The 23,409-nt window shown below is 51.7% G+C and overlaps 1 protein-coding gene across 1 annotated transcript in view; it reads left to right on the forward strand.

Annotated features, from left to right (window-relative positions):
* ARHGAP25 (Rho GTPase activating protein 25) overlaps positions 1-23,409 on the forward strand; it is an 88,173-nt gene that overhangs the window by 32,176 nt on the left and 32,588 nt on the right. Inside the window, exons 2-4 of the mRNA XM_055329248.1 lie at positions 7,902-8,098; positions 15,403-15,490; positions 19,399-19,515. Coding sequence (XP_055185223.1) covers positions 7,902-8,098; positions 15,403-15,490; positions 19,399-19,515 — 402 coding nt within the window. The remainder of the gene's footprint in view (positions 1-7,901; positions 8,099-15,402; positions 15,491-19,398; positions 19,516-23,409) is intronic.

Genomic DNA, 23,409 nt, shown 5'->3' on the forward strand with positions numbered 1-23,409 from the left:
TGAGCGGGCGCGTGTGAGGCCGTCCAGAAGTCCCACGAATGGGTAACCTGGCCTACATTTGTTGCATGTGTACAACACCCGATAGTGACTTGCGTCTCATTCTAAAATGCTTATTCTATTCACTTAGCAGATATTTGTTGGGAAACTTCAAATGGCCAGATGCTCTTCTAGGCGGTGAGTTTAGGTTCATGAAGAAACAAGATAGAACTCCCTGCCCTCCCAGGACCCTGCGTTCTGATGGTTGAGCTTCTGTTCCATTTTCTTCATCTGTGCTACTCTTTACTCATTCTGATTTTACCAGAAAGAAAGCCTCGACTAGATGTTAATCTTCCCTCTGGCACTTCGTGATCCATGACTGATTATGAATCCCCCCCCCCCCCCCGCCGCTCCCATTCGGTATGTGGGGAGTGTGATGGGGCTGAGGTCGTCAAGAAATAGGGCTGGGATTGGGACAGCCATTGGAAACAGCGGATGGTGGAATGCATTTTTGTATGCCGGGGTGCACAGTAAATATTTGAAACCCCACAAGACTCAAGTTCACTCATCTAAAGAGTTTCCTCTATTTTTTAAACTCCAGCACTCTGCCCTGCACATAAGAAATGCCCAATTAACTTTTCTGATTGGTTGATAAAAGAGATGAGAGAGAAAGACTAGGTTTTTTGGTTAAAAATTCACACTATGAATCTTTTATTTGAACATTATTCAACATTATTTTCTCTCCATTACTCTCTCTCTCTCTCTCTCTCTCTCTCTCTCTCTCTCAGGCACACATGCACACACACACCTCTCTCTCTCTTTTCTTCATTCCTCCCAGTTGACTTCTCTGAGCCAGACCCTATGAGGGTGCTCAGGATACTAAAATGAGTGAGACACGGTCCTTCGTGCTCTCAAGAGCCTCTTTATGGCTCCCGTGACTTACCACCTGCAGACACGCAATAAGAGCACAAAGATGTTCGTCCCGGAGGCCACGGGGCCTTCAGCCCACCTTTGTAGTCAAGTACACTTCCTGAGAGAGAACACCGAGATCAGAGACTCAAAAATGCCTTTAAAGCATGTCTTGCTTTTGCATGTCTTGCTTTACACCCTTAAGTGACCTCTTGCAGAACATGGGAGGCTGCAGGAGTGTGCACTGCACGGGGCCTTGGCAGAAAGGGAGAGTAGGGCTGAAACCCCTGGGGCTCCTCTCATCACCGCTGTTATCCTGGTGTGTGGCTGCCTCCACCCATCCAGAGGCAGAGGAACCTATTTCTCCACTCAAAGGACCACGTGCTCCCAAGGACAGCTCCTGGCCCAGGGATGTGGAATGGGCCAGAACCGGCCCTGGGGCTCTGCTTGACCCAGGATGACAGCCTTATCCCTCTGATTTTGCCCTTCTAGGCGGCAGCCCCTGCCTGCTCCAGCCCCAAACTCATGGTGATAATGGATTTTCTTGCTACACTTCCTTTCCCCCATGTTTAGACCTGCTGCAAGCTCTCTCTAAAGTGCCAAGGAGAACAGTTAATGTCTTCATCTCCTATCTCAGTTTATCTCCATAGCCTCAAGTCAAAATTGCTTCCCCTTGTGCTGCTGTCCCGTGCGCCCAGGTTTTTCTTTGGTTTCTGCACATCTGTTGTGTTACTTTTCAGATCTGAGGTTTTCACGTCACTCCAATACCCTGGCTTTCCCTTGCACCTTTCGCTTTGATTTCTATCTATCTACCTTTCTTTCTTTCTTTTTTAAAAGATTTTATTTACTTACTCATGAGAGACACAGGCAGAGGGAGAAGTAAGCTCCCTGTGGGGAGCCTGATATGGGACTTGATCCCAGGACCCAGGGATCATGACCTGAACCAAAGGCACATGCTCAACCCCGGAGCCACCCAAGCATCCCTCTGATCTCTTTCTTAATTCCCAAATCCCACTCGTCAACACCAGAGCTCTCGTGAAGTCTACAGCTCTTGGTCCAGCTTGACATCTAACGGGGTCCAGGACTGGATTCCCCTGCCTGTTCAAACCCACTTTGTCCTCTGACCTCCTCTCTGGCCCTTACAAACAAGTGTCCCGGATCCATGAGCTATTTGGGGACGGAGTTGTGTCTAGTTGATCTTATATCCCGACCCCTGACACGGGTCCTGTACACACTGTGCGCTCAGCCAAGGTAGAGCAAACGGACAGATGGAGAAGGCTACCGTACCCGAGGTGGCCCCGGGCTCACACAGGTCTTTGCCTCCCTCTCCTCCCTGTCAGGTGGTTCCCCTCACAACTGCCTCTCCTGTTCCGTCCTTCTCCACTCCACATCCCAACTAGGCCTCTGGATTGGCACCTGGAATGTTGCACAATGTCCAGTCAATCTTCTCTTTTTCTTTTTCTCCCTTCCTCTCCCTCCTTTCATCCCTTCTCTCTCTCTCATCTCTCCTGTCTTTTCTCTCATCAAACATAAAATTGAGTCCGTTTTAGTAATAATAGCCTTCACCTGGGCCTGCCCAGTTATCATTATTCATTTGTATAGACCAGCTGCCTGCAAAGCACATATCATTATCACAACTTTATGGAGGAGGAAGCCAACCCTCAGAGATAGAACATGACTCACCCACGGCTACATATGTAGAAGCCTGTGCCTTCTCTTTCAGGCTTCTGGGGCTATACGGATGAGCAAGGCCAAAGGCTGAGCCCCTTTTTCTTTTTAGAGCACATGTGGAAAGGGAAGACAGAGTAAGAGAAAGGACCAGGCAGGATGGGAAGTGCTTTGATGGACATGTCCCCCGTTAGAGGGAACAGAGCCCAGGGTGGGCTCTGGCTTCTGGCAGTCCGGCTTCTCATGGGAGATATGGCTTGAAGTGAGCCTTGAAGGATAAGCAAAGGCTTTCCAAGAGGTCAAATTGGAGGTGGGTGGGGATGGGTGGGGAGAACATTCCAGCGGAGACAATAGCGTGCTGCCCTGAGGAAGCAGTAGGCCTGGGGAGAAGGGGTGGGAAGCACTGAAGGGAACCCCTGGGAGGGAGTTTAGCCTGCATCTGTTAGTGATGAAGGTGCCGGAGGATCATGGGAGGCTTTAGGCAAGAGAGTAACCTGATCAGATTTGTGTTTTAGAAGGACCTCGTCGTAGACAATGTCACCCACGGACCGGAGGTGACACTGGTAGGAGAAGAGATGCATCAGAGAACTACTGTGGGAATCCAGGGGGAGGATAGAAGGGCCTACAAAAGCAGGGAGGTGGGTGTGTAGAGAGGACGGCTGAGTCTGAGAGAGCGTTGTTGATTGTGGTGACTGTGGAGGGGGGCGGCTTTCTGCTTTGGTGGGTTGGCTGGGAAGACATGGCTCACAGCACATCATGGAGACCAGTGGAGGTGAAGTGGGTTTGGGTGCGTTTGTGGGTGTAAGGCGAAGGGAACGGTGAGGTGGGCAGGGCAAGGTGGTACTTTCACTAACAATATGGTGACCTAGAGATTCCATCGAAGTATTTATAGACAGTTGGACGGATGGGTCTGTAGCTTAGAAGAGGGTTTCTGCAGGTGAAGCATATAATTTCTACTCCTTTTCTTTTCTTTTTTTTTTTTAAAGATTTTATTTATTTATTCATGAGAGACACAAAGAGAGAGGCAGAGACACAGGCAGAGGGAGAAGCAGGCTCCCTGCGGGAAGCCCAATGCAGGACACGATCCCAAGACTCTTGGGATCACAACCTGAGCTGAGGGCAGATGCTCAATCGTTGAGCCACCCAGGGGCCCCTCTTCTCCTTTTCAAATCCATTTAAACATGGTTCCCAGACTAATGCACTGCTCGTATCAACATATTGAGAAAATACCCAGCTTTGGGTGAACTATTAGCATCTCACCCACATATGTGGAGCCATCTAGAATAGAATCTAAACTGAAGCAGAATTGAGAGCAGATAAAAGAAATATCTCAAAAGTAGACCCTAGAAGATTTTGTGATGGATTATTTTGGGGGTTAGGGGTCAGAAGATGGTAAGATGAAGAAAGGAAGTGATAATGCTTCCCAAGCTAACTTCTCTATTGATACTTCTGTCTAGAATTTTCTGTTGCTCCAGCTTGGGGCAGAGAGTAGCTACTTCTACTTCTACTGCAGAAACAGCATCCCCTGGGCATGTGGCACTTCTTCCATTTCTCTTCTTTTCTTTCTGGGGCCCTCCATACTGCAGACTAAAGCTCAGCACACACAGTACTATTATGGAACTCATCCGTATTTTCTCATGGGCCTCCCTTGCCAAGGTATGTGAACTGGCTCCATATCACTTCTCGGATCGAGGCTGTGTTTCTCACTCGGCCTCCCGAAGCCACTTCTTCTCAGGGACCTCTAGCTTGATTTTCTATTGGATGACATGCTGCCCCACCATTTACCATCCATCTTTGTCTCATGCTTAGTGATGATAAGACTCAGATTCCAGGAAGTGCTGACCAGCAGAAATTTCTGTGATGATGGAAATGTTCTCTATCTGCACTGTCCAGTACTGTGGCCATGAGCCACAAAGGGCTCCTGAGGACTTCAGATGCCGTGGGTGTGACTGAAGGACTACATTTGATATATTTTAATGCATCGACGTGGACATAGCCCCTCACAGCAAGGGCTACTGCTTTGGACAGCACAAGTGCTAGGGCTTCTTCTTCCTCTCTCTACGAAAGTAAGGGGGGGTTCTGACTGTACTGAGGCCCTCACTTCCCACTTCCCCAGAGTGTTCTATAAATGCTTAGCAACTGCCTTCTGACTTCCTGCCTTGCCTGGTCTGCCTGCAGCCCCCTCTCCAGCCCACAGCCTGGCTCAGATCTCCTTCCCACAGGGCTGGGAGCATGCACTCAAGTGTACAGTGACTGGCTCACAAGTGAAGCTTATCACAGTTATTATTTTCATTATGAGAAACAGCTCCATTAATAGTAACAGATCTCTTTGTTTACTTTATGTGGGAACAAGCCACACCCACAAAGAAGAGAGACTGTTCAAAGGAACTAATAAGGAAACTTAGCCAAAAACAAGTCACACTCAAAGCCCACCAGGCTTCCTTCCCTGCTTATTTGAATCGTCTCATGATAGGCCTGACTGATGAGCAGAGCTGAAGGCCAAGGTGGGAGATGCTTCTGATGTGGGACAGAAAGCTCCCCTGCTTAGTCACTGGCTCACTGGAGGCCCAGCTGTCACCTCCCCAGTGTTTGGGGCGGATTCTAGCAGCATGGAGGCTTGTACTGAGCTATCCATACACCAACTTGGCCCAGTGTGTATAGTCAGACCACCCACAGCGAGGATGAGAACAAATACTCAAGAAGCACTGGGCGGATGTATGCGTGAAAGGTATCACTTCTGGAATACAAAAGGTGGTTACTCGAGGCCTTGACCGTACGCAGGCAGAGCAAGTGGTTGCCTACCGGTCACAAGGGCATCCAAGTGCCTCATGGCCAGGCCTGAGAACATAAGATCTTCATCCCCCCTCTTGCCTTTGTCAGGCCATTCCACAATGCACAGATGTTTCTAGAGGAGATTTTGTTTTTGTCATCGGTTTCGTCACAGTAGAGCATAAAAATTTCACAGAGTTAACCACAGAATAACATCCCGGCAACCGAGTTCCATGCTGAGTTAATTCTCTTCAGTCTACAGTGTCCTTTTGGCTCCTGTTTTCCCCATCCGGCTTCTTCAGTGCTCTTGGAGACCTTTAGTTTCTCCCATCGTGGTTCTCACAATTTCTTTGGGTGTCTGTGGGGCTCGGGAGGCCTGAGTCTTCATAACCGTCGTGCAGCATCTGCTTGTTTCTCTCCTTTTCTGGGCTGGAGTCATTTGGTGGCATCACCCCAGAAGCCAAGTGAAGGTTCCTCATTACGGCCCTGTTCAGAGGGTGGCCTTCCCTCCCAGGTCTGAGACCACGTTAGGTGAATGGTCACGCTGGCCTTGGCTATGCTGAAGCTATTGAGAGGAAAGAGAGCCCTTATGAACTTGTCAGAATGCCCCAGTCCTCCAATTTCTCCAAAGATTGTGGGTGCAAACCACTCTTTTTCTTCTCTGTCTACTATCTGCCCTCTTTCTAGGACAGTTAGGAGCTTTCACAAGTTATGGTCTCTGACCTAGAGAGACACAGAGCTGTACACAGTTCTTCAAATTCCTTCCTCCTGTTGTATTCCTGCCAAGACCCTCCTATCATCCCTGCAGATCATGTACACAGCCTCAGAGTACGTGACTAGCCTCAGAGTGGCTGTTCTTTGAGCTATAGGTGGAAAATCATGAAGACAGTAGTTAGCTGAGGAGCAAGATCTAAGATAAAATTCTTAACCAGGGTGCCAGGACACATGATATAGAGCATACCCTCTGCAGGCACGCTGCTATGTTGTCATCGAAATGTCAAATTCCTTTTTACTATAACCGAGTTCATGCACTGTTATGATGACATCTACCCGACAGGAGGTTGAACTAGGTATTCCCGTCCCCCGGTGGACAACACAGTATGACCTCTCCAGTCCCTGATGGGAGCTGAGGGGTGACTACAGGCTACAAGATTCATGACAGGAACATAAGCTCCTTGTGAGCATCGAAGGGAGCAGAGTCCTCTTCAGACAGCAAGATAGGACTTACGGGTAAAACACACAGATAGGGTGATAACTCTGAATGCAACTAGCCTGTGACACCATGTAAAGTTCTGGTATTTGAAAGTATACCAGAAGCATAAATAAAGGTTGAGGACCATAGGCCTAGAAGAAGATAGAAAGAAAGGAATCAGAAGCGATGGGAAAAGGTGTCGCTTCAATGCATTAAAGATAAGAACAAAGGAAGAGAAGGAGCTTGACGATGGAGCGACATTTTGAAATGTAGAGGGAAATAGGAGGCGCTCCGAGATGGTCTCCAACCCTGTAGTGGGAAGCGACATCACCTGTTGATAAAATGAGCGAGTCACCTTCGCCTACCTTGGACCTGTTGTATGTGCCCACGTTTCATACGTTTATATACACCAGCTTGTTTCATCTCCGCAATAATTCCACCGAGGAGGGAGTGTTATCACCCTGGTTTAACAAGCGGTGAAACTGGTGCTCAGAGAAGCTGTGTAATGAATGTACTCAAGGGCCTGAGAACCAGGAAGGGAAGGACTGGTCTCCGAGCAGTCGGAGAAACCGGTCAAAGTGAAGTTGGCTGCATTCGGCTGTGTCATGAATGTTCTGGGAACCCACAAAAGCTGAAGACAGGGCCTGTACGCCGGAGACTTCTCCCAGCAGGGAGAAGAGGGCAGGCACTCGGTGGTGGTGGTGGTGGTGGAGGGGCAACAGCGCAGGAGCGGGGTGCTGAGCTCCCACGTGGTGGAACTGTGTAGAAGGGCACCGCAGAACTGGCAGGTGGGCGCAGAGGGCCGTCCAGTGGGGCCCAGGCCTGCCCACCGGCTGCTGTGGGTGGAGGAAGGGAGACAGTTGTCCCAGCTGGGAGCTCCCCCAAGGTGAGGGGACCTGTGGACCTGGCCAGGGACAGCAGGGCTCTCTAGTGCTCAACAGAAGCCAACTGAGAGGTGCAGTGCATGGAGGGTCTGGGTTCAAATTCCCCTCCTGTGTTTTGGGGGCAGGGTCATCTTCTGTTGGGGTCTTTGCATGGTCAGTGCAGGGAAGGGCCCAGGGTGACCCCGACCCCAGCCCCAGGGGAAGGGGGGGCTGCGGGGAGGCCCCGGGAGGGGGGAGCAGGGGGCAGCGTTCTGCACGGCCGGACCCCCAGGACCCCCGGGACCCCTGCAGCTGCCCGCACCCCGGCCCTGCGTCTCTCTCTCTCGGATACTGACGCCCCCGCAGGAAAAAGGAAGCGCCTTTTGTCAGATGCTGCGGCCACTTCCTCCCCGGGAGGCTCCGCCGCCGGGTGCAGGATGCCGGGCGCCCCGGGCTGTCGCCGGCCGCTCCGTCCCCCCGCCACCCGGGCCCCTGAGCCGCCTCAGCCCGCGTGTCCCCCGCAGCGCGCTCCAGGAGTGTGATGACCGGCGAGCAGATGGCCACCCTGCACCTGCCGGCCCCCAGCCCGCTGCAGAGGCCCGTCAAGATGGGCTGGCTGAAGAAGCAGCGCTCCATCGTGAAGAACTGGCAGCAGAGGTACTTCGTGCTGAGGGCGCAGCAGCTCTGCTACTACAAGGACGAGGAGGACGGGAAGCCGCAGGTAGGCCGGGCGGGGGCTCCTGGGGGGTGCACCTGCGGGCATCCCCCCTCTTCCACCAGGGTTTAGACCTGCCAGCTGACCACAGACAGAACGGGGCATCCTCCAAGGTGGGGGGTGAGCCCTGAGGGGCTCCCTGACGCCGAGGTCGGGGACCTGGCCTTGATGGTGACATGGTCTAGACCTGACATGGCCTAGACGGTGACGCAGAGTGCCAGGGCTCAGAGACAGAGGACTTGCCTTCGGGCAAATGGATCTGCTTGTGGGCCCGGTGTTTACTGGGTGTCTCTTAGGTACCAGGCGTGGTTTGGGTACTTGAAATCGGCCAGCGAGGCAAACGGATAAAAGGCCCTGCGTGGGGAGCTCAGAAGATAAGGAGACAGGAGGACAAATATGGAGACTATGTGGTTTGTTAAGGACAGACAAAACAAAACAAAACAATAAAATGACCAGTTCCATGAGATTAAAAAAAAAAAAAAGAAGAATGGGTCAAGGGGAGATCAAGGAGGTGATAGCATCTCACCGAGGGTGGTCGCATGACTTTGGAGGAGAGGTGGCCACCGGGCGGCAATCCGGGGAAGGAGCACCCCAGGCAGACGGGAGGGCCAGGGCCCAGCTCGACGGTGGTGCGCGTCTGCTGGGCACTCGCAGTGCCAGGGAGACAGAGCCAGGGACAGAGCCAGGGACGGAGAGGGGCAGAGGGGACGGGCTCCGAGAGAGGACGGCTGGCCCGAGTGTCACAGTGCAGAGAGCAAAGACGAAGACCGCTGCGAGGACTCGAGGGGTCGTGCTGAGGGCCTTGTGGAGGCATTGCAAGGCTCCGAGCAGAAAGGGGACGTCGCTCGGCTAATGCTGTAAAAAGCTGGGCAAAAGGAGACTCAGGGCCAGAGGAGAGAGGCACGAGGGTCATCTAGGGGAGAGGTTATGTTGCTTAGAATGGCCACGAGGGCTGCGGGCTGGAGGAAAGTCGTCAGGTTCCTGGTATGCTCTGAAAGCACAGACAACAGGATTTCCAGAGGGAATGCATGAGGCCAGAGAGCACTTTGGCCCTAAATCCTGGGAAGAGTGAGTCCTCATGGCCATCACGGCGCCTGAAAGTGAAGGGGGGTGCTATTAACAGTTACCCTGTCCTGGAGCAACCAGGACGACGGGCCACCCCATCTAGAGCTCCTATCGGTGGAGGTGCAAGAGTGAGCTTGGCCAGAGGGAACTTATTAGGGAAGACAGAGTCTAGAACCTCCTGGATCCAGAGAAAAGGCCCCGAGAAGGGTGAGGATACTGAGGGTGGGTGGCAGGGTATGTAAAGAAAGAGTACAGTCATTTTGGAAGAGGACAGTTATCTGTGAGCATCAGCTTGGGGCTCCGTGACACATGACCAGCACCTGGTTAACCAGCCCGCACCTCCCCAGCTTGAGGGCTGTGAGTGTCTGTCACTGCAAAGGCTGGAGAAGGACCAGCGACCCTACCACAGACGGGGTTCTTGCTCAGTGACCTGTACATGGTAGCCCGACTTCCTTTTGCTTTATGAACAACCCAGACCCTATCAGAGCCCAGCAGCTATAGGCTAAGGTGGTGGTGGCTGGTGCACGAGTAGCCAACGCAGCACATCTTCCCGTCTGCAGGGTGAGGGAGGTGGCACTACCGCATTAGCCTTCCCCGGTCAGCCCGAAGGACAGCTCAGTGGGGCTGGCTTCCGCGAGGTGTAGACGATGAGAGGTATGATATGTCCAAGCTTGTGTTCTTTTCTTGGCTCTTCTCCTGTCTGGCCAGATAATTATTTAATTTTTCTAGATCCCTCTTTCTTCTTCCGTGAAACGAGACCATCATACCTGGCCTGCGCTTATCACAGGCCCGAATGATATGAAGCATGCGTAAAAAAATGTTTTGTGAAAGCATTAAACTAATGTGAGAGGTTAAAGAAATTATTGGAGGTCTTAGCTTCTGTCCCTGAATTTGAAGGGGGAAACTCAAAATCTTCCCAGGGTTAAACTAGCCTGGGACCTGGGATAATAAAGCAAAGCTTATTCTAGGTTTTTTTTTTTTGTTTTTTTTTTAAATTAAATTAAATTTAGTTTAATTTAATTTTTATTTTATTTTTAAAAGATTTTATTTATTTATTCATGAGAAAAAGAGAGAGAGAGAGAGAGAGAGAGAGGCAAAGACACAGGCAGATGGAGAAGCAGGCTCCATGCAGGGAGCCCGATGTGGGACTCGATCCCGGGACCCCAGGGTCACACCCTGAGCTGAAAGAAGCGCTAAACCGCTGAGCCACCCGGGCTGCCCTGTGTTGTTGTTGTTGTTGTTGTTGTTGTTGTTGTTGTTGTTTTTAAGGGAATCTATGAATAGAATATCAATAGGTTGAGATCAATAAGTCAGATAAGGAAAAATTGTGGCTGAAAAAGCACTTGATAAAATCCAATACTCATTTTAGGTATAAAAAGTTTTTAAAAAAGTTTTTAGAGATAAAATGATAATGTATTAGAAAGATGATTTTACTGCCTTTAGCTATGGATACTTTGATTACAAAAGCTATATGTGTGCATGGTAGGAAATTTGGAAGATGAGGATGAGCACAAAGCAGAAAATGAAAATGATCCCATTAGTAAGAAATGGTCACCTAAATTCTCGCTTTTTCCAGTCCTTTCTATACATATACATTTAGAAACCAGTCTATTCTAAATGCAAATTAGTATAATAATATTCTTTAATTAAAAAGTTAACAATAAGCCATGAATTATTATTATTATTATAATTAAATATTCTTTTACAATGTAATTCTTAATGGTTGCAGAATAATCCACTGTATGGACACTCTATAATTTATTTAACTAATTAGTTGAAAATTTGGGTTGATATTTTTATATTATGAATAAGAATTAAGTGGACATTCTCATAGACTTCTTTTTTTTTCTCATAGACTTCTATATCAACAATTCTTTCATTAAGATGAAAAAAATCTGTTAAAAACAAAGCACTTTTTTATGCTATCATTTAATATTGTTTTGGGATTCAGAGAGAAAGATCTAGAAATGAGATGAAAGTTGAGCTAAATTCTTGGGAAAAAAAATAAAGGCATGTTTCTAGGCTCTGTTTCACACCATTCATGATTCTGGATGGACTGAAAACTTCAATGTTAAAAAAAAAATGAGTTCATAAAAGACCTAGAAGAAAATGCAGTTATTTGCATAATCTTTGGAAGGCAGGTGTTTTTCAAGCATAGGATAAGCAACAAAAATAGCACAAGGGAAAGGCTAATTTAATTGCATGAATAAAAATAACTGTATCTTAAAAACCAACATCACAAAGTGAAAAGGCAAATAATAAGGAAGAAAATATTATATATGTATGCATGTGGTAAACAAATATACTTAATATTTAACGTAGTCAAACCTATTTTTAAAAAATGTCCAAATAGCTCAATAGAAAAGTGAGCAAATGACACAAGTGGACAATCTACCAAGAAATGTAATAACCAACACATGTATATAAAAAAATTTAGGGACACCTGCGGGGTTCAGTGGTTGAGCATCTGCTTTTCAGCTCAGGGTGTGACCCCGCGGTCCTGGGATCGAGTCCCACATCAGGCTTCCTGCATGGAGCCTGCTTCTCCCTCTGCTGTGTCTCTGCCTCTCTCTCTGGGTCTCTCATGAATAAATAAATAAAATCTTAAAAAAAAAAAAAAGAACATGCCCATATATTCTATCTCTTAAAAAAAAAAACAACAATCTCAAACAGAAACCCCAGTAATCTTGGAGCAATCAGGTGAAAAAGGCCCTCGTGTACGCTGATGATATGCATATGAGCTGGTGCAAACTTTCTAGAAAGCCATTGGCCAGATTTCCAAGAGCCAAAAAAAAAAAAAAAATATATATATATATATATATATCATAGGCTTACATCGAGTCATTTTGGTTTTAGGAAATGATCCAAAAGAAAGAAGATAGGTGCGGTGCTGTCAGTAATGGAGAACTGTGAGCCTAATGTCCGACAGAGGAGAAGGGTGCAGTCGATTAAGGGGCCCCTCTGGGGGACGCCTGTGCCTGCCTCCCGGGGCGCCCGCATGTCCCCCAGGTCTCCGCGAGGGGCCCGGCTCTGGCGGCCTGGGGCTCAGTGGGCCTGATGTAGCTCCTTCCAGAAGGTTCTTCATCAGGGCAATCGTTCCAAACAGAAGCTCGGCCAACGTGCTGGCGTCCCCGCAGCAGCGAGGCTCTGGCCAGTCCCAGTGTCATCGGGCCCTGTGGCGTGTCCCTGCCTCCGGGGGCCTGGCCGCGGTGGCCGGGTGGCCGGGTGGCCGCGGTCTGTGGCGGGGGCAGGCCGTGGCTGTGAGCGGCCGTGAGTCCCTACGGTTGGGGCCGCCGCTGAGCGCAGAGCGGGCAAGAGAGGCGCCCAGCACAAGGTCTTGGAGCATTTTTTGTACCACCCAGAGCAGATGTACACCACCACGTACACGAACAGGAATAATAGTAAAATACACTCGCTAACTGGGGGCCACGAGTATCCTCCCCTTTATTTTTTATACAAAACGGTTTCCTCATAAGCGTAGACGACTTAGCGCGTGATGACGACCGTGCTCGACGACTGGCTCACCGTGTCCCTTGAAACTGTGACGGTTCAGCCTGGCGAGCGGCCGCGGGTGGGCCCCAGTCCCTGCGAGGCCGTGGGCCCGACCTGGCCGCAGGGGGCTGGAGGCCCGCAGCCTGCGCGTCCCCCCGTTGCACCCTTGCTCACAGTGCACCCAGTCACCTGCCCGGTGGGACACGGGGACATCCTCCCCGGCCCTGTGCAGGACCCCCCACTGCTGGCCGCCCTCACGATGCTCAAGGCCCTTGAAGGGCGTACGGTCGGCCGCTTGGCGAGTCACCTGAGGGTGCCGTCCTCTCCTGGGGTACGTCCAAGTCCCACTGACTGGGGCTGGGATCGCAGCCTTCCTCCACCGGGCGCCGTGGCCTTGGGCCAGCCACCTAACCTCCCTGGCCCCTGCCTGCGCCCTCGCCCAGGCTCGACGTGCCAGCGTGCTCAGGGCGCGGAGCCAGGGCCCGGCTCCTCGAGACTGCTCGGTTCACGGTACTTAGGAGCTCGGTATTTTATTTTTACTGTTTTTGGATGAAAGTGGTTTAGGCCTATCAAACAACAGGTCAATTGGGAAGAGGCAGGTGCCTCTGAAATTATTCTTTTCTTTTGCCCGGCACTGCTCCTCCTTGTCTAAAAATAACATGGCTTTTTATTTCAGGGCCGTAAGTCATGCAAAGTAGCCCAGCTGCACAGTCTCGAGGGCATTTCCGCTCCCCCCCCCCGCCCCGTCCCCCGAGGACACTGATATTACTTGGACATGATGAGGACCATGCAGGTGGAGGTTATTCTCAAGCAATAAAATTGGAGAAATGTAGAAAAGTGCAGATATTTTATAAACAGATATTTTCCCCTTTGTCCCTCCCCCTTCCTTTCCACTTCCCCTCTGTCCCCCCTTCCTCTGCCTTTTCCTCTTTTGCTTCCACTCTTTTTTCTCACTCAGTCTTAGACATTTTTCTCTCTAGACTCTCAAGAAGCATGTATTCCCTTCAGGCTCCTGAGCTGACCTGAGAGTTCATTAAGGCTCTGGCCCTTATGCTCTCAAAAGTTCAGAAATAACAGAAGTAAAACCAGTGAATCCCGGAGGTAGTAGCCGGCAAAAACAAACAAAAAAAAATTTGTGCATGCAGCAGAAAGGGTGCAAACCGGAAGCCCTCACACTGCGACGGGGAATGAGGCTCAGGGATAGCTTGTTACGAAGCAGCCTTTTAAGCGAGAGAGAGAGAGCACTGGCTGTTCATTCTTTAAGGTGAATAGTTAGTTATCATGTTAGCATTTCCTTAGGGTCGCCCGGGTGACTTCGGTAAACGCCCAACCCTTGAGGTCAGTTCAGGTCAGGACCGCGGGGCCGTAAGATCGAGCCCCACGCAGGGCAGGGTCCGCTGGAGATGCCCTCTCTCCCTCTCCCTCTGCCTCTCCCCCCGCCCCCCACCCCGGCCCCGGCTCCAGCATTTCCTTAAATGATAGGAAACTGGTCAGTGATTGCAGTTCAAGTTCTGCCCATGACTTCCAGAGGCATAAGCAAGAAATGATCCGGGTCACCTCAGCCTTGCAAAGTAAGCAATGCCCTGCTGGGTCTGGCTGCACTGGTTTTGTTTGCTCAGGGAGTTTCCAAGGCCGCCCTCTGTTTTCGACGTTAGTGGAGGTTCTGGTGCCCGTGCTCCTCGCGGCCACTCTGCCCCGGGACCCCTGCCCTCACGCAGCTGGAACCTGCCGCTGTCTACCCTGGCCATTGATAGAGACTGAGGGGGCACAAAGGAGCCACGTCCCGTGGTGCAGTCGCCGCAGGACTGGCCTTCTCATCTGTGACTAGAGGACGCAGTGGCCGTGGGGACCTAGGGGGATGTGGTGGGCACCTGGGGAGATGCCAGGTGGGAGCCTGGGGAGATGACGGGCGGGGGCCTGAGGAGATGCCGGGCTGGGACCAGGGGAGATGCCAGGCAGGGGCCTGGGGAGATGCCAGGTGGGCAGCTGGAGAGATGCCGGGCGGAGACCTGGGGAGATGCTGGGCAGGCACCTGGGGAGATGCCACCTGCCGCAGGGTGCCCTGCATGGTGAGGCCGCCAGCTGAGCCCTGCGGGAGGCCCTGTTCCTCCATCCTGCGTTCACCCTCACTGGCCTTGAGCATCCGTGATCCTCGTCCCCATTCCCAGGGGACACTAAGCTGCTGGGTCCCTGCCCCGTCAGCTTTAACTCCCGCCGGGGTCGGTTCCCATCCGTCCCTCCCCAGCCCCATGACATCGGGGGACGTAGGCCCCCTGGTCCCCCCACTGCTAGGTGCACGGGGCCACACATGCTGGAAGGAGCACTGCGGGACCAGATGGGCGCGTATCCTGCGTGCTGGGCCCAGGGCCAGACCCTGGGATGTGCTCTTGCAGCTCGGGCTGCTGCCAAGTCGTCGGCCTCTGGATCGGTGCCGCCCGTGGTTCAGTCCCCGGGGCCCAGGCAGCCGGCACTGGAGGGCCCGCCTGACCAGCTGGTGGGAGCCCGGGGCATGCCCGGCTCCACGCTGCTTATGAGGATGGGATGGCAGCGGCCAGGAGACCGGTCATCGGACAGACACCAGCACCGGCCCGTCCCCTTGGCCCTCCGTCAGGGCCTTGTTTTCGCTCCAGGCGCCTGGCGTGTCCTTGGGTGGCTCCCGCGTCCCAGCCCATCCTTCTCCCGTCTGTCCCTCAACGTAACTTTAGGTGACAGGAGTGCTGCTGGTCTCATGGGGCTGAACTTTGACCTTTCAGGGCTGCCTGTACCTACCAGGAGGCACGATCAAGGAGATCGCCACCAACCCAGAGGAGGCAGGGAAGTTTGTCTTCGAAGTCATCCCAGGTAGGCAGCACGTGTGGGGACGGAGGCCCTGTGGGATCCCGAGCTGGGAGACTCAGGGGCGCGGAGCCAGGGATGCCGCGGACTCGGCCTGGGCTCCCAAAGGCGTCCCGGCCCGCCCGCCGCAGGCAGCGCAGTTTTGAGGCTGAGCGGTGCGTGGAGACGAATGCGGTGACATGTCGCCATCTCCGGGGTCGGAGGTGGCCTGTGACCAGCGCGGCTGAGTCATTGCGGTTGAATGACAGCGGTCAGGCACTGGGACGCCTCTGCCACGGGGCTAGGGCCGCCCGCACGCGGGTGCTGCTGCCCAGGTGAACGCCCCCTTCTCAAGTGCTCCTGGGGCCAGGGGACTGTCCTGCTCCGTCTCGAGGGACGTTTGTGTTTGCGGGCGTCCTGCTCCAGGTCTCTGGCTCATCTCCTGGCCCCGGCCTGCTCAGGACCTTGGGGGCTGCTGGGTGGGGGGTGCAGCCGGGGGGCCCCGGGCCCCCTCCCTAACACTCCCACAAGGTGGCCGCACCTGACAGGTGACCCCGCTGCAGAGTTCGCCCGCCCTGCTCCGACCCGGGCCCTGCCACCTTGTATTTGCGTAACTGTGAGCACGTGATTTCGTTTCTTCCTGCCACTGTTTCTTCATCTGTGAAATGGGCACAACGAGGATGACAGTGAGGATTAAAGGAAGAAACATATTGGGGCCACCTGGTGTAGTGACTGACATGTCGCTAGTGCCATGTAGCAAGCGCTTGACATTTGGGGATCACTAGAGGAAAGTATAATGTAGAAATCAATCCTAAAACTGGCTACTACTATAGAAAACAAAGAAAAACAATTTAAAAAAATTTTTTTAAAGTTCGGCTCTTCCCAGGTGGCCTCCTTCATGATGGGCACTCCTTTGTTTTTTTTTTTTTTTTTTTTTGGTTTGTGTGTTTGTTTGTTTTTCATCTAAGGGTCTGTCCATCTCTCTCCCCACCCCCAAAGAAAGAGTTTATTTTTTTAGTGTCTCCTCTCTGAGAAAGCCCCACTTCTTTCCCCCAAGATTCTTCCAGTCCTAGGACCCCTCTCCCGGTTCATGGGATGCAAGCGTCCATGGTAACACGCGTCCCAGAGCCTGAGCTTTCCATCGAGGCTGACCCTACTGGGCGCTCTGGCTGCTGACTCCCCGTGGACCCGTGAGGATTGCTATGTTACGCAGGACGAAGGTTTATCCTCTCATCATCACTCACACCTGCTGCGGTCTCCTGGGTGTGCAGGTGCATTGCGTGCACGTGGGCACACACGTCTCATAAGAACAAACAACCCTAAAGCAGTGGTAGTCAGGTGGGAGCCACTTTCCTGAAGGTTCCCTAAAGGCATCATTGTCAAGTCTTCACCCAACTTAGAATGAGGCAAGCCTCTGTATTCACGGTGCAGAGACGTTTCAGTTCCTTTCTTGTCACGCTCTTCCTAACCGGGGCCTCTGTGACCACCGGCATTGGGTGCACGAGAGCCAGGGAGAAGACTTCCACGGGAGTCACACTGCGTTTTGGGGCGGGCAGGAATGCAGGACACGCTTCCCTCTCCCTGCCTACTTCTCACACAATCGCCACCGGTTCTCCTTCCACCCCAAGGAAGTCATCAGGGATACCGAGCATTCTTCCTCTTGTTGCATTTAATTCTCATCTCGCCTTGTGAGATGTCACAACAGATTCATTGAGTACCTGCTATATGAGCCAGGCCCTGTGACAGGGACTGGGAATCCAGCAAAGAACAAGCTCGTGTGCTCTTAGTCTAATGGGGAACCAGGACTCTGCCCGGTTATGGGGTCGTGGGGCCTGAGAGGGTGATGGCAAGATCCATGCCCGAAGCTAGGGGAGGCTTATGATGGACTAAGCACAATGGAATAATTAAATGGGAAGAAAGAGCAAAAAAAAAAACCCTGATTGACGTAGGGACAGTGGCGGCCACTTACCATTTCAAATAGAGTGGATATCCCATTAGTTGATGTTTAGGGAAGATTTTCAAATTCCCTCTGGTTTTGACCGCTTGAACCCATCTCATATCATGGAGCGTCACCTTCTCTACCCTTTGCGATGACTCGATTCAGACGCCGTCGTGTCATCGCGTCATTGGCTTTTTTTGACCAGAAGGGTGAGTCCGTAGCCCTTCAGGAGCATCCTGAGAGCAGGGTGTTTTCTCAACCGCATTGAGAGACAAAACTAAAAGCTCTCCCAGAAGTCAGGGTAAACCGAAAGGGCATGTTTTTGATAACAGAGAAACTGGAGAACAGCCATGGTGGAGAAGTATGCCAGACAAATTTTGGCCAAAATTTGGCGAATTTTTGGAAGCAGCAGGGGCCAGTGGCAACTATTGGGAGAAAGAGCAGGGGCCGTGCCTTGAGTTTGGCCATATAACTTACGGGGTGCCAGCGGGCAGGTGTCTGTGTCTCGGGACTTGAGTTCCATTAGCTGTAGCGCGGAAATGATCCTAGCGCCCATTCTACTTCAACGGGACGCCGTGATTGCTACAGGATCCTTTAGTTCCACCCCGACCGCTTTCCACTTCCTCTTTTACTTCTGGAAACACCTAGCTCTGAGGAGTGGTCAAGGGCCTCCATGGACTGACCCTTCTGGTCAGAAGAGCCGATGACCCTTTTGATAAGATAGATTCAGAACTGGGTTGTTCCAGAGCTCAAAAGAACGTGGTGGTGACATTAATAGAGGTTCGAGAGATCCGGACCAAAGGGAATTTGAAAGTTTTTCGTTGCCCTTGGAGAAAATTCAGTGTGGGGCACAATTAGGGTGCTGGAACTAACTCTTTTTGAGAGAAAGGCCCTGACATTGTGAGAAGAATGGGTTGATGTTTATATAGACACTTTTAATAGAATTTAATTAATAGAATTTATTTTTTTTTTAGTTTTTATTTATTTATGATAGAGAGAGAGAGAGAGAGAGAGAGAGAGAGAGAGACGCAGAGACATAGGCAGAGGGAGAAGCAGGCTCCATGCACCGGGAGCCCGATGTGGGATTCGATCCCGGGTCTCCAGGATCGCGCCCTGGGCCAAAGGCAGGCGCCAAACTGCTGCGCCACCCAGGGATCCCTAATTAATAGAATTTAATAGAAATCCCGTAATTGAAAGGGGTTGCTCTTGTGTTCTTATCCTTCCTAAGACCTGCGCTTGATGCTTTCCTTCTCCCCGCTCTTCTCCTTTTCTGTCCTGGTTTTTCTTTTTTGTCTCTTTCTCTCATTCTTCCTCTTGGTTTCCTCTCCCCTTCCACCCCGCCTCGTCATTTCCTCCGCCTTTCTGTCTACTTGCTAACACAGACCCGGGAAGCATTCCATACGTCTGTCCATAATCGTGGGTTTAGAGTGAAAATGATAAAGTCCTAACGAACTTCGTTTGTCCATCAACTACGTCTTGAGAACCTTCCTTTTCACAACGTCTCGTGCAGGTAGGAGAGTAGAAATTCTGAATAAGGAAGCACTGATTTTGTGAGAAGGGCACACTGGTGCTCCTCGTCCCTCCTTCCTGAGTTGCTATTACATGCCCACCCCAACAGCTGAGCTCATGAGTAGCTTGGGAAACTCTCTGTGAAGGTGGGATGGGCTCCGAGCTTCAAACTCGTGTGGGCTGAGCCTGTCCCCTCTACCACTGACGCTGCCCCGTGAACTCCTCTTCCTTTCTGGCAGGAAATGGCTTCTCTCCCCCACAGGAGCACATCGCAGCCCAGGGCATCCCAATTGCAAACCAGCGGTGCTCAATGATTTATCTACGGAATTAGAGTTTTGGTTCCCTTGAGGATGAGCAGATAATGCCTTTGTGTCGTGTGCCTGCTTGTTTAATTGAACCAAGGAAGCAGCTGAGGGTTAGTTTCCCTTTGCTTCCCTTGGGCCGCTTGCCACTCGAAGACCTTCATTAGTATTACTTCTTCCTCCAGCCTCATGGGACCAGAGTCGCACAGGACAGGACTCCTATGTCCTCATGGCCAGCTCTCAGGCGGAAATGGAGGAGTGGGTTAAATTCCTTAGGAGAGTCGCTGGCACGCCCTCCGGAGGTAAGGACTCTGCGGACGTTCCTGGGCAGGTGTCTGTGACGTCTCCAAGGTGGGGAGTTAGTAGCTCCAGACACGATAGATAGCTCCCTCCTTGAACAGTGTCCAGGGGAGACCACGAGAGGACAACTCTGAAGCCACACTCATTGCCAAGCATCTAGCCTCCCCCCTACATGACCTCAAAGAGCCGAATCTAGACTAGCTGGGCCGCCCGCGGCCCTTTGCACCTATGTGATGCCCTGAAGCACCAACGTTCTGCAGCACCAGGACTCTGCCTGGTTATGGGGTCGTGGGGCCTGAGAGGGTGATGGCAAGATCCATTCCCAAAGCTAGGGGAGGCTGAGCAGCACAGGAAAGTCAAGCGGTTGGTCAAAACTGGGGTGGTCAGACTGGGGAGAGGTTCAGGAACTGTGTCCCGCTCACAGGTTCTCCGTGAATTCAGGGTGAGCACTTCTCTGGGTTCCATGGCTCGAGCGTTTGAGCTTTTTGGGTGCCCTGGTGCTGGGTCCACACTGGAGGAGAAACTGCCGTGAAAAACACACCTGCAGTTAACACGGTGTCCACAATAGCCAAAATACGGAGAGAGCCCAAGATGTCCATCGGCAGATGAATGGGTAAAGAGAGGTGGTGTATACGCGTGCCGTGGGGTATTACTCAGCCGTCAAGGAGAGTGAAATCTTGCCCTTTGCGATGACATGGATGGAACTAGACGGTATCGTGCTGAGTGGAAAAAGTCAGAGAAGGAGAAATACCATGTGATTTCACTCATATGTGGAATTTAAGAAACAAAGCAGATGAACAGGTGAATAGGGGAAGGGAAGGAAAAATAAAATAAGATGAAAACAGAGAGGGAGGCAAACCATAAGAGACGCTCAACTCTAGGAAACAAACAGGGTCGCTGGAGGGGACGGGGGAGGGGACCGGGTGACTGGGAGACTGGGAGACGGGCATGAAGGGGGGCACGTGATGGCATGAGCACCGGGTGTTACGTGCCACTGATGAGCCTCTCAATTCTACCCCTGAAACTAATACTGCACCATCTGTTAACTAAATCGAATATAAGTAAAAAATTAAACAAAACAAGAACAAACTGCAATTAACAAACAGGAGAACCCAATATGTTTTTTCCTTTCATGAGAGGCATGAAAGAACTGATATGGGAGATCTCGAGGGGCCGCTTTCCCTCAACTTTTTAGGAACATACTTTGGGTCAACTCCAGGATACCTGGATATAGTTATTTATCAACTGTTCTGCCTATTATTTTGGAAGTCTGTGTGTGTGTGTGTGTGTGTGTGTGTGTGTGTGTGTGCTGGGGAGGGTGTTTTACAGCTCAAATATTAAATATTTATTGGGTTGCTCAATGGTTTCTTTAAAAAATTATGAGCACCGTAACAATTCTGGGAAAATTTGGAAAAAAATAGAGGAAAATAATCACCCCTGAAACCACCGGGAGGAATTTTTATGTTTTCTTTCCAGGTGGTATTCATATATGTATTCCTTTTTTTTTTTTTCCAGAATGACAAGCATGGAATATATACAATTTAATACCTTTTATTTTGTAGCTGAAGGGTTTTTTTTTTCCTTTTTCATGTTGTCATATCGATTCATTTCAGGGATTCTAATATATAGAATTTAATACCTTGTATTTTGTAGCTAAAGGTTTTTTTTTTCCTTTTTCATGTTGTCGTATCGATTCATTTCAGGGATTCTAATATATACAATTTAATACCTTTTATTTTGTAGCTAAAGGGTTTTTTTTTTTTTCCTTTTTCATGTTGTCGTATCGATTCATTTCAGGGATTCTAATATATAGAATTTAATACCTTGTATTTTGTAGCTAAAGGTTTTTTTTTTCCTTTTTCATGTTGTCGTATCGATTCATTTCAGGGATTCTAATATATACAATTTAATACCTTTTATTTTGTAGCTAAAGGGTTTTTTTTTTTCTTTCTCATGTTGTCGTATTGATTCATTTTAGGGATTCTTTGGTTACAAAAAATGGAAATCAAATCACAGAGAGGGATTTACTGGGTTGGTACGGTAGCTACTGAAGGAAGCCATGGGAGAGCTGCCAAGAGGAGTCAAGGGTTTGGGGCAGAGAAGTGGACCATGGGCCCGGAGCTTATTCTGTAGGTTTCTTTGGGGCCACGTAGCTTAGCGTTCTGCTTTTCCCTGCGTGCCTGCCTGTTTTTGCGTGGTTAGCGGCCCCCGGTACTTCTTCCTGGCCCAAGACAGAGGTGCCAGCCCCAGCTTTGCTGTATTTCCGTCCCAAGCACAGCAGGGACAAGCTCAGCCTGCACCTCCGCATTCCAGCCTCCTGGGAAAGAAGCTCCACGGGCTTCGCTGGGGTCAGGAGACCACTTGTGCAGCCTCAGGCGCTGGGGCAAGGGGGCGGTCCTGCCTAGCGGGGCCTGGGAGGAAAGGAGTCACTGATGGGACACCCAAGCTGGAGAACGCCCGCCACCGCCATCCCGTTACCAAAGGAGGAGCACGGCTTCCTTACCCATCTCCCAGGTCCTAAACACTGTGCTTCCGGCTGTGCTCATCAGTCCCAGGAGAGGTTTCTCGTGGTGAAAGCTCCCTTGTATCCCATTCAGCCTGGATAGGCTTAGCTGTGACCCTCCTGATTGCCCCAAGACGGTGGGCCCCGTCCACGTTTCCTGCCTTCCCCAGCCCAGGGCTTTAGGCAGCCTGCAGCGACAAGGGTCAACGGCACCGGCCGTTGCCAGATTGTGCACTTATTCTGAGTCAAATGCTGCCCCGACGGCGACGTCTGTGTGCCTTAGATGGTGCTTGGCTCAGCGCGGCCGTGGCGAGCTGCCCTCCAGGTTCTAATCCACGCGGGGGTTTCTCCTTTACCCCGCTGCACCACCTGAGAAGCAAATCGAGCAGAGATCCTGTGGGCAGGGGAAAGTCCAGAAGAAGCCTATTTATTTATTCAAAGAACAGAATTCGTCCGTGACGTGGCATCTCAGATGTTTCAGGCCTCTCGTTGAGTCCGAACGCCCCGGCCCGGGACAGAAGGCGTTTCAAGACAGCAGAGTCCAGTGTGGGGCCGCCAGGCAAGCCACACCCTGGTTCCTCCTGCTTGTATGGGAAGCCTCTGTCCTGAGGAAGTAGCTGATGAGTGGAGGGGCCCGCGCACCGGGCCTGGGCCCACGTGGAGGGGGCCTTGGGCCTGGTCCCCCCCACCTGCAGGGCCCGCCCACCTTCAGGGCCCCCCACCTGCAGCGCATGCCCCACCTGCAGCCCCCCCCCACCTGTAGGGCCCGCCTACCTGCAGCACACACCCCCAGCTTCCTGCGGCTTCCTGGCTTCCCATGGCTCTTCCCACCGGCACCTCCCTCTCCTCACCTCCGGGACCTCCATCCTTTGTGAGGTGCCCTACCGTCTCGTCTAAACCCCAGCGATGGCCCGGAAACCCATGTGCTCTCCCCTCCCCCGACCCCCGAGGCCGTTCCTATCAGGCACGCAGCCATGTGCTCCTTCTGGAACCCTCTCTCCCCGGGTAGCTGCGGGGCTGGGTACTCGGCGCTTGGCAGGTCTTTGCTGGGACCCCCCTCCGTGAGCCTCCCGCTCAGCCGGGGAGACGCGGGGTCCCTTCCTTGGCCCACTCCCGCCCCCTTCCCCTCGCTCCTGCTTCCTTTCTCTCTCTGCCCATGTGCTGAGTATCTGGCTCGTTTGCCTGACGTTGGTCTCCCCGGGCTGGAGGGAGCCTTCCACCCGCTTCGCTTCGGGAATTCCTTCCCAGAATCTAAACGGTGCCTGAGGCCGGGGATGGGCAGGGGTGGCCTTCCCGTCCGTGGTGGCCCCGGGGTCTACACCGCAGGCTCTGCTCTTTGCTGAACGACCACCAGCTGGGAAATCACTGGGTACATGGGTGGCCGCCTCTAGAA

Source organism: Nyctereutes procyonoides, unplaced genomic scaffold, assembly GCF_905146905.1.
Source record: "Nyctereutes procyonoides isolate TBG_1078 unplaced genomic scaffold, NYPRO_anot_genome, whole genome shotgun sequence".
In the NCBI taxonomy this organism is placed as follows: domain Eukaryota; kingdom Metazoa; phylum Chordata; class Mammalia; order Carnivora; family Canidae; genus Nyctereutes; species Nyctereutes procyonoides.